This window comes from Oryctolagus cuniculus, chromosome 8, assembly GCF_964237555.1.
Source record: "Oryctolagus cuniculus chromosome 8, mOryCun1.1, whole genome shotgun sequence".
Taxonomy (NCBI): domain Eukaryota; kingdom Metazoa; phylum Chordata; class Mammalia; order Lagomorpha; family Leporidae; genus Oryctolagus; species Oryctolagus cuniculus.
In genome coordinates, this window is record NC_091439.1 from 96,983,588 (window position 1) to 96,999,857 (window position 16,270).

The window sequence follows — 16,270 nt, forward strand, 5'->3', positions numbered from 1 at the left end:
TCCCGGTCGGGGCGCCGGATTCTGTCCCGGTTGCCCCTCTTCCAGGCCAGCCCTCTGCTGTGGCCAGGGAGTGCAGTGGAGGATGGCCCAGGTGCTTGGGCCCTGCACCCCATGGGAGACCAGGAAAAGCACCTGGCTCCTGGCTCCTGCCATCGGATCAGCGCGGTGCGCCGGCCGCAGCGCGCCGGCCGCAGCGGCCATTGGAGGGTGAACCAACGGCAAAGGAAGACCTTTCTCTCTGTCTCTCTCTCTCACTGTCCACTCTGCCTGTCAAAAAAAAAAAAAAAAAAAAAAAAAAAAGATGCGAAACTTACTTGCATTTCTACTTCTTCCCGAATTTGATTTCTATTTAATCAATTTATTGTATATTTAGGGAGTATCCACTTGTAAAGAGATAGAATATGAATAAGTAAATTTAGTTCATGTCCTATGAAGAGTTTGTTCAGAAGACTGAAAGTTGACCCCCAACAAGAAATTGATTAATCTTAAAAATTAATTTTAAAAATTAAAAGTTAAGTAAGTGTTATCTTCATGTATTTTCTAGTTTAATAACATTAACCAGAGGCTGGTACTATGACAATGCAGGTTAAGCCATCATCTGCAGTGCTGGCATCCCATATGGGTTTGAATCCTGGGTGCTCCACTTCTGATCCAGCTCCTTGTTAATATACCTGGGGAAGCAGCTGAGGATGGCCCAAGTACTTAGGCCCCTGCACCTATGTGGAAGGCCCGGATGAAGCTCCTGGCTTTCAGCCTGGCTCAGCCCTGGCTGCTGCGGTCATTTGGGTAATGAATTAGCAGATAGAAGATTCTCTCTCTCTCTCTCTCTCTCTCTCTCTCACTCTGCCATTCCAATATATGAATAAATCTCTTTTTTTTTGAATAAATCTTTTAAAAAATAACATTAACCTTTCAGCATTGTATATCTCAATACATGGAACAATGAAAAGATTGTTTTAGTGTTACTAGTATTGGTTAATTCTGAAAATCTTATTTCTGGTTTTTCACTGTATTCTTATATGTCCTTACATCTTTGTAAAGTTCAGCAATTATTTATATCAATGCCCAGAAAAATTATCCCCTGTCATGAAGACAATTATGGCAGTGGCAGAACACCTTCTGGAGGAATAGAGAAAACAAAGCACATTTTAGTGAAGATTAGAAGACAAAGGAAAGTCAGTGACAGAGTAGTGTCAGCTTCATGTCCAGCAGCACTTTTATATGATATGTTCTGCTAGGACCGAGACAAGGATGAATTATTAATGCTTTTGTTTTCTGAGCTTAAACAGATGAAGGCATGTGGGTACTTGCAAAGCAATACATGGTAGGAGGAAATAGATATACAAATGACAGTAGCTGTTTTTACCCAGACAACTAGCTCATTCACTACCTCAACAAAACTGGCCAGTCTATCGCATACATTCCCAAAAATTGACCAATAAAAGGATTGATTTAGCATTATAAAAACATAATCTAGGTGTAACTTTTAAGACTTCCATAAATTAATCACATTATTATAGGTATCCAGGTATTATCAAGCACAAAATAACTTGGTACAAGCCAGGGGATATTCAAACTACGATAAAAATCATCCATGACTAGCCACACTGGCACTGTACTTTTATAGCTTACAGCCATTAGATGCTTCCTTGCTATAAAATTGCCAAGTGTGGGAAGGACTATGTAATAATTTGTTGGCTGATAAAAATGCCTGTGGTCAAGTTGCTATTTTACTTGTTACGCAACATGCCATATCTACTGTGGGATTCCAAGAGACTCAAGTTCACAAGCATGTTGTTCTTGACTCTGCTACCACCAGAGCACAGAACGGCACAGAGAAGACAGACTAATTGATTCATGCACGGAGAATGGTCTAACTCTTTGAAAATATTTTATTCATACCACAATTTAGGAGAAAAGCTTTGAAGAATAAAATTTATGATTTCAGCAAAAAAGCAAAGCAGAAAATAAATATTTGAAGGAAAAACTTTTGCTCTCAGATCCTTTTTTTACTCTTAAAGATCAATTAATTTTGAAATTATTTACTTTGCTGTTGGGCACTACAAGGAAAGCTATCATTTAACTATCAATTTAACAACCTTGTTAACTTCTCCACTCAATGAAGAATTTAGAGTCTGATGTTCATTGCTACTTATTCCCAGGTCACTCTTCAAATTTCTATTAAAATGCAAGCAATATCTGGAAAGTAGGTGACATATACTGTAATGCTCTTTGAGTGACCTAACCAAAGGCCATAAGTACGGGAAAGAAAGATATACTTATGATTATCTTTTAATGTCTTTGGACTGGTGTCCTCTTATCCTGTATAAACATATCCTTAACCTCTGGTTTTCTGGTTTTCTATAAATTTTACTTTACTAATAAGATTTGTAAAAAATTCATGAAAGCCCTCTCATTTTTAAAAATCATTTTATCTTTTTTACTATAAATTATTTTAAATAATAGAGAAAAGTACAAAGATGGTTCAATGAGCACCCAGAGATTTAACAAGTTTTAAAATTAGCTCTCTCATTTTCCTCATCTATATTTCTAAGTATGCGTAAGTGTTGGTATTTGGGACTCTAGGTCTATACAAAGAATTTATTTGAATTTGGAATATCAATTTTGTGAGAAAAAAAGTAATGCTATTCTATTAAAGTGAATTTGGCAAACCTTGGTTCAAATTGACACTGAAGAGGAATTTTTTTCTTTAAAAGTAAGTTCAATCAATATTTTCATAAAGTATGAGTGTAAAGTAGAATATACTATTATTAAGCCATATTAACATTCTTTTTTGCAGATTTTGTGGCTTACGGGCTATATACAAAACACAGAAGTTCATAACCCAGAAGCATTTACTGCATTATTACTGCCTTTTACTTTTTGTCTAAATAGTGCTATTCAACTAGGTAGACAGAAACCTAACACCATATAACACATAAGTTTAAATAGCAAGATATACATATTACTGTTCAGTGTTAAGTGATCTCCTGAATAAAACGGGTATGTATCTCTATCTCCAAGAATGTTCCAAGAAAGAGTTTTCTTGTGTTACTGCTACAGGTGATTCCAATCCTTGGCAGCCTGATTCCACACTTAATCAGGAATCCCAGCTTCTTTATCTGTTTTGGCAAGCCATTGGCTAAATGGATGTGTAGTGGTGTTTAACAATATTTGCTTAGTTTCCTTATGCTGATGTCTAAGGCTGATCACACACACACTCTTTCTTCCCCCATCCATCCCTCCTTCTTACATATATTTTTGAGAGTTTGTATATGCTGGGAATACGGTTCTTAACTGTTAAGAATGCATAGCTCAGTGGAGTTGTGATACAAAATCACATTTTCTAGTGTAATGAGGTAAGTGTTATTAAAACATGAGAACACAAAGGGAAAACTCCTTATCTGGTTTAAGGGGATTAGGTAAGACAATTTAAGGATTTTACTTGACACAAATGCACAGATGTTTGCATATGGTGTGTAAACACACATTTTAAAAATATATATTATTTACTTTCCAGAAATGAAATAGTAGTAACTCTGTTCATTTAGTTGCCTGTTTCCAGTAAAATTGGAGATTAATATTTGTAAACTTCTTGAAGTTGTTTTCTAAGAACAAAGATCCACATAAGCTTAACATATTAATGCTTTTTAAATCTCTAATGTATTTTCAACAGTTGACTTAGCTAATACCAAACAAAAACTTTCATTATATGGATGACAGAGTGGAAAATGTGTCTGATTAGTTTTTGAAATAGAAGTGTTAGTTTTGCTTTGGTGGTTCATTAACTATGTGATTTTTGACCAAGCTATTTAATATAATTGTATCTCAGTTTCTTCATTAAAACATGGGAAGGGTGAGCAAGATGGTTCTAAAATTTCCTTGTAGATTTATATGCCTGACTTTTCTAAAAATTCTGGTTTATGCTAATACCTTTTTATTATCTTAAGACAACAGCCTTTAAGTTTCCACTCCTAGAAAGTGCTTATAAATTATTTTTGTCTTGTTCTCTATAAAATTTGTCTTTGTCTCACTAGTCACACAACCAGTCGCTACCTCACTAGCCAGGACCCGTCAGACTGGTTCTGTTTAGATGATCGGTGACTTCTTTCTTCACCCCAATCCAGCCCACAAGAAGCTGGATGCACTGACAGAGCTGGAGGCGCACACTTGACTGCCAACCTCTGTGTCCACAGGACTCCTCCTTGCTGGTCAGCGATGTATCGGTGAGTTCCCTTTGCCTTTCTGTCTCTGGGTAACTTGTTTAAAATGACATACAACATATCAAGGAACATGTGGACCTCCAGTTCAGTATTATCAATATAGAACATACTTTTGAGATTTTACCTGAATTTGTCAAGAAACAAATTTCTGTTCTTGCTGTGTTAGTGGCCTCCATCCTCTCTTGTGCTATACCAGAGTGTTTTCCCATGTTCTTGAAGGAGCCCACAGGATGTAAAGGTATGTAGTGTTAGACAACTGCCTTTTGATTTTCTTATTTGTCTCAAGTAGAATATAATGTGTTTCCAGCTTAGATTTTGTTTTCCTTACTGAGAAAATAATTTTATAAGGCACTGATGACTGAAAAATTAATCTAAAATCATTTCTGTAGGAAAATAGTCTGAAATTTAAAAATTATGGATGTTTTGAAAGAATAGAAACAGTTTAATACAATAATAGATGTAAATTTTAATAGTCAGATTTTAAAAATAACTGTGTTAAGACACCTGATCATGATAAACTTCTATAATAGATAAATCATAATTATTTTGAAGTTGTTTTGTTTCAAAATGTTCAAAGTTAACCAGTTATAAGATTTTTAGTGTATCAGTTGAGACGCTGAAAATAATTTTATTTTCAAAATTTATTGTCTCTGATTCACGTATTGGCATATTATTTTTATTTTATTATTGAGGAAAATGTTTGAAAAATGTTAAACTTTCAAAAGAATCTCTGACTTTTGTTTAATATGGAAAAGCAGCCTTGATAGAAAGTTCTACATACTTTGTGTCAGAAGTTTAATACTCTTTTAAACATGGTAATGAAGTAATTATAAGCCACAAACATTACAAATTTTTTAGACTCCTGGAGGCTCCTTGTCTTTTAATGAATAATACTCTATAACCTATAAGAGTTTTGTATCCTAAGTTTTCTCTCATTATATCTGACAATATTACTATAGAAAACAGCACTTGAAGAAACCTTCTCCCAAACTTATCATAATAAAAAGATTCCAGGCCTTGTCTGTGCTAGATCGAGTAAGAAATTTAATAGCAAATGTACAGAGACAATATAATATAGGGATATTGGAGTGAATTTTTTTCTGAGAGTAATCCCTAATTTGAAGGCAATGTGCTGATTTTTAAAATTCCTACTTCAGAATACATGGACGTTCTCTCCCAAGGAAGAAACCATGAACCAAAGCCAAACCAACCAACCAATAAAAACACCTTCCTGACTTGCAGGTTGTAGGGAAGATGAAGCATGTCTGTGTCCAAAGTGGGCTTCTGTGTGATGAGTTGCTAAAAGACAGGCTAGAGCGGGAAGGGGTCACGTTTACTGTGCGTCTTTGCTGGAGTAAGTGTGCCAACAGGGAAACTCTGAAGAGAGGTGTAATTGACATTCTGGAATGTAAGTTACAAAATTTAGTTTTAAAGACGTTGGCTTGCAACTGAGAAATCACTTAAGGAACAGATGAGAACTTTGATTCAGCAGCACAGTTCTTTCCCTTCAGCAAAATTTCTGATAGCTCCTCCTTTATTTCACCTGACTGGAAAATCATATTTGTAAGAGTTTAAGGATAGAAAAACAAAATCTGGACCAGGTGAACATTATTCCTCGTATGTTGCTGTTTTCCAGAAACACTTGTCCTGTGTTATTTTTTTGAGCATAAAGAAATCAAAACATAAATTTTGTTGACACACACATATATACATACACAGAGCAGAAGGTTAAATAAAACTTTATCAGGAATAAGTTAATAGGGAAATGAAAAATATGTTTGTTAAATATATCCACTGGCAGTGGGAATATATACTCATAATTAACAATGACCCCTGAGAAGAATTAAAGATAAAAAGACTAGATTTATTAGAACTAATATCTATATAGAAAAGGGTGTTTGATGCAACAGTCAAGATCCCATATTGGTGTGCCTGGCTCAGTTACACTGTTCCACATCTGATCCAGCTACCCTGGGAGGCAGCAGATGATGGTTCAAGTATTTAGGCCCTGCCACCTATGTGGGGGCCCTGGATTGAGTTCCAGGCTCCTGGGCTAGCCCTGGCTGTTGCTGGCATTAAGGGAATGGGCCAGAGGATTAGAGATCCCCTTCTGTCTCTCTGACTGTCTACCTTTCCAATAAAGTGAACATAAATTTTAAAAATTATTAAATCTTTAAAATATTTATATATACTTAAATAGATGAAGGTCAAAATGAATAATATTCAAATGAAACAAAACGCACAACCTTAATTTTCACTAAATTAAGAACTGTCTCTCACAGTGTAGTCCATGGACCCCTTGTATTATAATTAATGAGTGCTCACTAAAAATAGAGAAGTCCAACTCCCATCCCAGGAATTCTAATAGATCTCTGTTTGAAACATGGGAATCATATTTGTTAAAGTTTACATGAGATAATCGTTTTTCACTCTAGCATTTGAGAAGAATCAACACAGTGTAAAGATACAAAAAAACTGGGATCAGCATTTGGTGCAGTGGTTAAGACACTGCTTGGGATTGCCTCATCCCAAATCAGAGTGCTTGACTCAAGCCTCAGCGCCTTTGCTTCTGACCCTTCCTGCTACACGCACCCTGGAAAGCAGCAGGTGTTGGCTCAAGCACTTGGGTCTCTACCACTCGTGTGGGAGATCTGGATTGGGTTCTGTGCTCTTGGCTTTGGCCTGGCTTCTGGGGGATTTTAGGGGAGTAAACTAACAGAGAGATTTCTTTCTGTTCTCTCTCTTTCCCTTGCAAATAAAATGAAAATAAATAAATTAAACTAAAAAAGAGAGGAACTTCTAAGACTAAAACAATCTAAACACTAATGTCATGTTTTTGGAGAAGTAGACCTGTTTTATTTAAATTGCTGTAATTATATCTTATTGGGAGGTGCTCTCTCCCTAGTCACCTTTCCCTCCTTAGTCTTTTCCCTCCAAGGGAGGAGGCTTCTCATTTATGCAATGTAGCGATGATTAAGAGGAAAGAATAATCTCAGAATGTCTGGGCAACTGAAGAAAGGACAGACATTAGTGGGTAGCTCATGTCAAATGGGAGGGATGATCTTATTTGAATTTTAAAATTCTTGTTCATAGGAAAAGCCTTGGTGACAAACTGACCTGTAGTTAGTCAATAGTTAGCTGAGGGATAATTCTTCAAGGCAGAGGCCCAGAGCTGCTTCCTATTCATGCTCCAGTGCTTACTTCTCTGTCATGGAAGAGCAATCATTTTAGTGAGTTCTCATTGCCCACCAAGTTCTTTGGGAGGAAATTGAGTACCTACTATAGGGTGTGTGTTTAAACCTTGCTGTTACTTTGAGAAATGGTTATTGTATCACTGCTTTTAAAAGATGAAGAAACTGTGGACTAGAATGTCCGGGATTGGCAAATGTTGAACCTCGAATCTGACCTTGGTTTCTCTGGCTTTAAAATATACATTGTTTTCCTGGAAAACACTGTCTACCATGTGTGGAAAGTAAAAAGTAAGGTTTATATACTACCAGAGAAGTGGAAAACATAAATACACACATATACCACAAAGAGAAAATGTGAGTGTATAAACAGAGAAACAGCTAGTATAAAGATAAGCTTGAACTCATGCACATGTATGGTGAGGAAGAAGGGTAGATATATAATTTTTCTTTCATCCATAGATTTTATTTATTTATTTATTTATTTTTGACAGGCAGAGTGGACAGTGAGAGGGAGAGACAGAGAGAAAGGTCTTCCTTTTCTGTTGGTTCACCCCGCAATGGCCGCTGCGGCCGGCGCACCGCGCTGATCTGAAGCCAGGAGCCAGGTGCTTCTCCTGGTCTCCCATGCGGGTGCAGGGCCCAAGGACTTGGACCATCCTCCACTGCACTCCCGGGCCACAGCAGAGAGCTGGCCTGGAAGAGGAGCAACCAGGACAGAATCGGGTGCTCCAACTGGGACTAGAACCTGGTGTGGTGGTGCTGCAGGCGGAGAATTAGCCTAGTGAGCAGCGGCGCCAGCCCATCCATAGGTTTTTAAGACATTTTAAACACTGTACTGTTTTCCCTTGTCTAGTTTTCTTAAAAATTTTTATTTAAGCAAGGTAACATAATCTAATTTTTTCACATCATCTCAAAGCTGATCAATAACTGAACCATAGCACCATCACTTTCTATAAAGGATTGCATTTGCTGTATGAAGAAAATTAAGTTCATCATAGTGTAGACTTTTTTGGAACTAATTCATTCATCTGTAATGACTGTCATTGTCTAATGGACTTTTGGTATTCTGGGATTGTTGTTTTCTTTCTTCTAAAAGTGTGCCATTTCTTCAACATAAACAAAGAATAAATAGAAATATTCAGGAGAAAATAGCATGACCATTTTCCTCAGTATCAGCACTGTGATTCGGAAGCATGGCTATGGAGTTAAGCACTTAGGAATAGGGTAGGTTGAGCAGTTGTGGACCAGTTCTTGTGAGCTGAGATATGAGCATATGGGTTTTCTGGCCTGTGTCATGGCTCTGTCAGGATTAGGGTTGAGAGAAACTGCACTACGAAGTACTTCAAACCCACTTCCTTGGACTTACTCTTATAGAGGACTGTGGATGAGAATTGTAAAGAATACTCTTTCAGATTCATGCATTATTTAATAGGTTTTGAAATGAGTGGATTAAAATGTTAAAAGGTTGAGAAACAAAAAATGTGCTTTAACGTCATGTGAGAACTTGCAAACCCAATCATCTCCCAGGTACACATGTGGCTTATGTGGATAAGCAATTTCTGAGATTTTTAGAATAGTAATTTTTTTTTTTAATTTATTTGACAGATAGAGTTAGACAGTGAGAGAAACAGAGAAAAAGGCCTTCTTTCCATTGGTTCACCCCCCAAATGGCCGCTACCGCCAGAGCTACGCCGATCTGAAGTCAGGAGCCAGGTGCTTCTTCCTGGTCTCCCATGTGGGCGCAGGGCCCAAGCACTTGGGCCATCCTCCACTGCCTTCCCAGGCCGCAGCAGAGAGTTGGACTGGAAGAGGAGCAACCGAGACTAGAACCTGGCACCTATATGAGCTGCTGGTGCTGCAGGCGGAGGATAAACCAAGTGAGCCACAGCACCGGCCCCTAGAATAGTAATTCTAAGGTGACAGAACTAGTCTTAGGAAAATCTAAAGTACCACACAGGTATCATTAAATTCTAGCTTACAAACTTTCATCTAAAGATGTAAGATGATATCTGTTTTTTGAAGTTACAGAAACAGTGAAGAGCTTAGCACTTAAGTTGAACTGTGATTTAATACAGAATAAAACAATAATTTATATCATTTGCTTCAAATGTACTATGTGCCAACCACCATCCAAAAATATAATATGCATTTAATTTCCATATCATCCCATATGTTTTACAGACGAGGAAACTGAGACTCAGAAAAGTAACATTTGCACAGGGTTGTAATAAATGGAAGAACAAAGAATTAGCCCAGGTCTATACTCTCCGTACAATGTCTAGGTGGTTCTTCCACTACTCTGATTAACCCTTTTATTGCATTAAAAGATATAAAATTTATATTTTCACTGAAAATGTTATTATTCAATAGATAATCTTTGGAATATACCTTGAGGCTGGAGACAAACAGTGTTGCTATTTGCAATATACAAAATAAGGGAAGAAAACAAAGTTAGATAATTTGCATTTAGTCACAGAAATAGGTGGATCACTCAGTACTAGAGATAGAATCTTTCTTGTTAGTTCATGTATATAATGAGTCCAGCATAGTGAAGTAGAGTTAAATTATAGGTGGCCACACCACCCAACAAATATTGCTATCACTATTGCCATTTGACCTTATGTATGTGTCTCCTTCTTAATTAATAAAGATTATGTATACTTATATTGTACAATTTTTTGAATATATGTATATTTTGAAATGGCTAAATTGAGATAATTGGAATATTAATTACCTCAAATATCATTCTTTCTTGATGAGAGCACTTAAAATTTACTCTCAGCATTTTTCAAGAATACAATACTTTGTTATCGGATATAGTTTTTATGTTGTATAATCTTTTTGATTTATTTACCCTATTTAACTGAAATTATATTTTGAAATCAATTATTGATTGTTATTGTCAGATCATAGTGAGTAAAATTAAAAACAAGTATATACAACAGGAATAAAAATATCTCAATTATATATATATATATTTCTTACTTGGTATTTAGCATCAATCCTGTGGGACAGATAATTTTAATATTACCTTGATTTTGCAGAGAGGAATACCAAAGATTAGAAAGGCAGAGACTTCACATTTCTGAGTGAGTGACTGGTGGAGTTGGAGCTTCAGTACCTGTATTCTGACAACAACCCTGTGCTTGTTCATCTTCCCTGCTGCTTCTATCATGTCGTGATCCCTCAAATCACAGATACTGTCTTGGTTTGGCAGGGCTAATTTTCCTTGACTTTCAAGGGATTAACTTACTTTTGGTGTCTCAATTTTCCTAATCTAGAAAATACCAAAAATAATAAATGAATTCATCGAAAATATTTCAAATGCAAGCCAGTATGAAGCACCTGGGCACCTATTAATAGATTCAACAACAATGCTAGATTGAGATTTCATCATCAGAGTTTGGAGTCCTTGCACCAAGCTGCGTATTTCATGGTTAACAATCAGCACTTGCCTGACTTGTAGAGTCTTAGAACTGGATGTGTCCAAAGATGACTGATTTCTACATTTTCTTTACTAGCTGGATCCCATTTTGCATAGATGGTCCAACACAAACCCCTGATGTCTGGAGCAGAGTTGTTGTGGGGGGAGTAGGATTGAGGCTAGGAGCCTTTACTGCTCTACCTGTCTTTATCCTGGAGATAAACATGAGACAAATTGAGGGATTTTTAAATCCACTTTAAAAACAAATTTATTTCTCATTATGATGGAAGAAATAATGTCAGTGGCCAAATACTTGACTATTGACTATTTGGCAGAGTGTCAATAGACTGCAAGTGTTATTTCACTTAACTCTGAGAAGAATGGGTCCTATAAATAACCCCATTTGTAGGTAGGAAAATGTAGATTTTGAGAAGGGCAGTAACTTTCTCATGAACACCTAGCTAGTGAGAGGCAAAGTTAGGTCTAAACCCAAGTTGTCTGACACCAAAAATTGGATCTTTACCCACTAAACAAACAAACAAAAAAATCATTTGCTTAAATGTCATAGAGTTTATTATAAGGAGATTGGAACCTTGAGTTCTTGCTCTTTTACTATCTGATTTATTATTTGTATCACAAAATCTTGATACTAGAGAAAATTAAGTAAAAATGTTGTGTTATCTTTTCCATATACAGAATCAGAGAGACAATTGTTTCTTGATGTCATTTTTCCTCAAAAATAAATACACCAAAATGGCAATTTACCTTGATTGTAGCTAATTGTTTTTTCATATTTTAATAGCTAGTATAAGATTTATATATGAGTGACAGGAAACCCAGAGAAACAGCAATTACAAAAAATAGAATTTTATTTTGTTTAATATAGAACAAGTCTGGAGGTAGATTGGCATGGGCTAATAAGAAGGTTCAGAAAGTAATTAGAAATCTGGGCTCCTACTATCCTGTCAAAATGAACATGTGTCTTCCAGAGCATGTCCTAATGTGATTGCCTGAGCTCCAATCAGCACACATATATTCTAGTTGTGGAATGTACATCAAGATTTTAGCCACAAAATAGAGCATCTATTGGCTAGAATTACTCATATGGTGATTCCTACAGATATTTTTTTTCAAGTAGCAATGCTTTTAAACAAATATCAAGAATTCTGTTGTTAAGGAAAGAAAAAACCCAGATGGTTGCTATGGGCTCCTAGGAGTCTTTTCCATAGGCATGCAGTGTTAGAGGATGAGAGATACATCCGATTGTGATGAACAGCAGGCAGATGATATGTGAGTATGAAGCAGATGCAAGTGAGCTGAGCTGTAGTTACAGGTCTTATAGCTGTCAACAAATTGATATGGATTAAAGCCATTGGTACACTAAAATATTTAGATGCTTTGGATCAAATAATACTTGTCTTATCATTTTTCTGGCATTTGCACAGAATATCCTACCTGATTCTAAGAGGAGTCTGAGCATTCTTTGTTACATGTTATTAAAATGCCAAAGTATAATTAAGTTAAGCTGAATATATAATGATCGCCTTCACAGATTTTGTGTTCCTTCTAGAAATTGAGACTCACTACATACAGATACTAGAGGTCAGTATTTGGGGCAAGAAATTCATTAATCAAGAAAATTCATTTTTTTGACTCAATTAAATAAACATTGAGAGGAACCACATATTTTTCCATTGGCCTCCACTGCTAAATTAATTCAGATATAATTTCATTATTTACAGGAATTTGTAGATTATTTTTAGGATTCTCGGTGTATAGCTTGCAGCACTTGCCAGGCTGTGACCTGGGGGATACCACAGAGTCTTAGCATGTTTTCCTACTGGCATAATCCAATTTTGCAGGCCATCAGGCTCTGGAGATTTTAAAACTAGCTTAGGATTCAAGTTGCAAAAAAGTATGACTTCTTATAGGTACAATACTTGCATTATCTCAAATGATTTGTGGTACCCTAGTTTCACTACAAATTATTCCAAATTATCTGACATTGTTGCCCACAGAAAGATAATGCATTTGAAAAATTATGAGAGGGTTGATTATTTATAAATGTTGAACTTTAATTCTAATAATATTAAGCATTTCTGCATTATTTGAGGCTTGAAACATTAGCTTTGGTGAAAATTAAAAAGCATCTAAATCAATTGAAATATCCATTATTATTATTATTATTTTTTTTTTTTTTTGACAGGCAGAGTGGACAGTGAGAGAGAGACAGAGAGAAAGGTCTTCCTTTGCCGTTGGTTCACCCTCCAATGGCAGCCGCACTGATCCGATGGCAGGAGCCAGGTACTTATCCTGGTCTCCCATGAGTTGCAGGGCCCAAGGACCTGGGCCATCCTCCACTGCACTCCCTGGCCACAGCAGAGAGCTGGCCTGGAAGAGGGGCAACCGGGACAGAATCCGGCGCTCCGACTGGGACTAGAACCCGGTGTGCTGGCGCTGCAAGGCGGAGGATTAGCCTAGTGAGCCGCGGCGCTGGCCGAAATATCCATTATTTTTAACAAATGAAGAAAATGAGAGCACACAACATCATACAGGTTGGGGGGTATGCTAGAACTTGTACACCTTTTAATATGTTCTTAGGTTTCTCATCTGCTTGATCTAAAATGCATGTCACTAATCTTCCATTTCAGAACTACTTCCACTCTGCCAACTCACATAGGAGGCATCAAAACAGTCACAAGAAAGATTTGGTAGGATGACAGATAATATTTAAAAAAGTTTCCAAGAGTTTGAAGCTCTATATTAATAGTCCCCAGAGTGTCTCTAGCTCAGGTTTCACAACTAATTTTCTTCTTATACATAGCAGAACACTACCTGCTCATTCTCATTTTTCTTCCATATTTTAGGCATGTACAATTCCCTTCACTGGATTTAGTTAGCTCTGGGAAACTGCTGCTTTTAGTTTCTTACTCAGGTCAGAATCATTTATTACCTTGAATTGAAAAGCATTTGAGGAAAAAAAGTTATTATATTACTGGAGCTAACACTTAACAATAACTCAATTTATAAGTCTATAAACCCATATCTAATTGCTTAATAATATCTTTAAATGTTCTGTGCCCCACCTATCTGTAATTATAAATTTCTGGAGGTCAGGTAAAGTGTCAACCTAAATATTAATTTGTAGGTTTGTAGTAGTAACCTTTGCTGTACTATATCTGATTGGGAACTTAAAGACTTTAAAGATAACACAATGGAGATAGGAGACATTCTTTACTGTTGAGTTGCTACCCATGTTTATATAATGCGCCTATCTAACAAGATATGATGTTAAAGTAGGTGGGAGGAGACATACTATCACATGAATTTTATGGGTGGTTAAATATAGGAATGGTTTTAAGTATGGGTTTATCCTAAGTTAACAATTAATAAAAGGTAGGATTTCCTGTCACTCTTGATATTTATTAAGAGCTTACTGTTATACCAAGTAATGTGATGTTTTTAAAGTCCAGTTTTATGCCCACTTTTCCTATAATCTTTAGATTTTTACGATAGGCAATTCTCTTCTATAGGAATTTTGAAAGTAATTAAGGAAGTGTCACAGGAGTGTGTTGTCTGAATGATTTTGCACAGCCACACCACTCCAAATCATTTTTACTCAGTACTTACTGATGCTGTTTGCCAATATTGAGGGATATACTAAGAGTCTAAAAGCTAATTTCTGATTCTGTGCTAAGAATATTGTAGAGAATAGAATCTATTATACTGCAAAGTACTATTTTTATGAGGACCTAAAATAATTGTGTTGCTGTTGAACAATTACACTGCTTTTACCTTGTGAATGCCATGAAGAAGGTGTTCATTTACTTTTTGTTTTTGGTAGGGTTTTTTTTTTTTTTTTCCCACAGTTTTGTTTGTTTTGCAGTTGGTTGCTGGAGAGCTACCAATTTTGTGGCCTGACTTAAGGAAATTATGACTTACAGGAGTATTCAAATCTTATGTTTTGTTTTATTTTGTTTTTGATAGGCAGAGTTAGACAGTGAGAGAGAGAGAGACAGAGAGAAAGGTCTCCCTTCCATTGGTTCATCCCCCAAATGGTCACCATGGCTGGCGCTGTGCCAAACCGAAGCCAGGAGCCAGGTGCTTCCTCCTGGTCTCCCATGCAGGTGCAGGGCCCAAGCACTTGGGCCATCCTCCACTGCCTTCCCGGGCCACAGAAGAGAGCTGGCCTGGAAGAGGAGCAACTGGGACAGAATCCGGCGCCCTAACTGGTACTAGAACCCTGGGTGCTGGCGCCACAGGTGGAGGATTAGCCTAGTGAGCCGCGGCGCAGGCCTCTAATCTTATGTTTTAACATATTTTTCTTTGTTTCCATTCCTAAATTTAACACTATACACACATGCACACTCACATGCAATACAAATGTATGAATGTGTGTGTGTGCATAAAAGCTTCCCTAACTCAGTCTGGTATAATGTGAGATATAAATAAAAACATTGTAATAATAACAATGACTTTCCCATCATTTGTCTTAGTAAAAGAACATGGAAATTGTTGTCTGGTAATTATACTACTACCGTGTTATAATTGTGACTTCTCTGTGATAACTGTCTATAATTACCATAGCAGGGAATGTAGACATTCTAATTCAGTCTAGAGCCTGGCTGATGCTGTTAGATATTTTGTAGATTTGCTTTTTTTTTAAAAAAAATCAGTGGAAAGAATAGAAATATGTTATTTGCAATTGTTTAAGAAGTAATTTTTACTACTTCTTTGAAATAGCAATGAAATCATGACTATGCACACATATACAATATTTTTTTCTAAGCTGCTTATTTTTATAGCCTGGTTCCAAAAGGTATGAGAAAGATTGACTGTCTCACCAATGCCTGCTGATATAAGCTGTCCTCAAAGTAAAATGCTTTTGAAATATTTGTGTGGTTAGGACCAATGGGCACAATCCTATGAGTTAAATTACTGTCCAATAAAACAAATACTGAGTGTTTACTAATTGACCTTTTAAATCTTAACCACTGGCGAGATATTTTCAATATAATAAACTACTATACTATTACTTCATTCTGGTATCTTTCTTTGTGCTTTTGTTTTGGTATTGTAATACGTAGATACCTCAAATAATATGAAAGTTCTCAAAATTCATGAAGAATGCATAGTATGAAAAAACTGTGAGAGAATTTTAAACTTTTTCACATTAAAACATTTTTAAAAACTTTTTTATATTCATTTATTTATTTTTAAAGATTATTTATTTATTTGAAAGGCAGCATTATAGAGAGAGAAAGAGAGAGAGATCTTCCATCTACTATTCACTCCCCAAATTACCACAACATCCAGGGCTGGACTGGGCTAAAGCCAGGTGTCAGTAGCTTCTTCTGAGTCTCCCATGTGGGTGTTAGGGGCCCATGTACTTGGGCCATCCCCTGCTGCTTCCCCAGGTACAGTAGCAGGGA

General features: G+C 36.5%; 1 protein-coding gene across 1 annotated transcript in view; it reads left to right on the top strand.

Annotated features, from left to right (window-relative positions):
- Positions 1-4,078: 4,078 nt before the first annotated feature.
- The window catches only part of LOC100354881 (transmembrane protease serine 11E), a 48,077-nt gene continuing 35,885 nt past the window's right edge, over positions 4,079-16,270 (top strand). Inside the window, exon 1 of the mRNA XM_017347522.3 lies at positions 4,079-4,226. Within this exon, the coding sequence (XP_017203011.2) occupies positions 4,219-4,226 (8 nt within the window). The 5' untranslated portion in view covers positions 4,079-4,218. The remainder of the gene's footprint in view (positions 4,227-16,270) is intronic.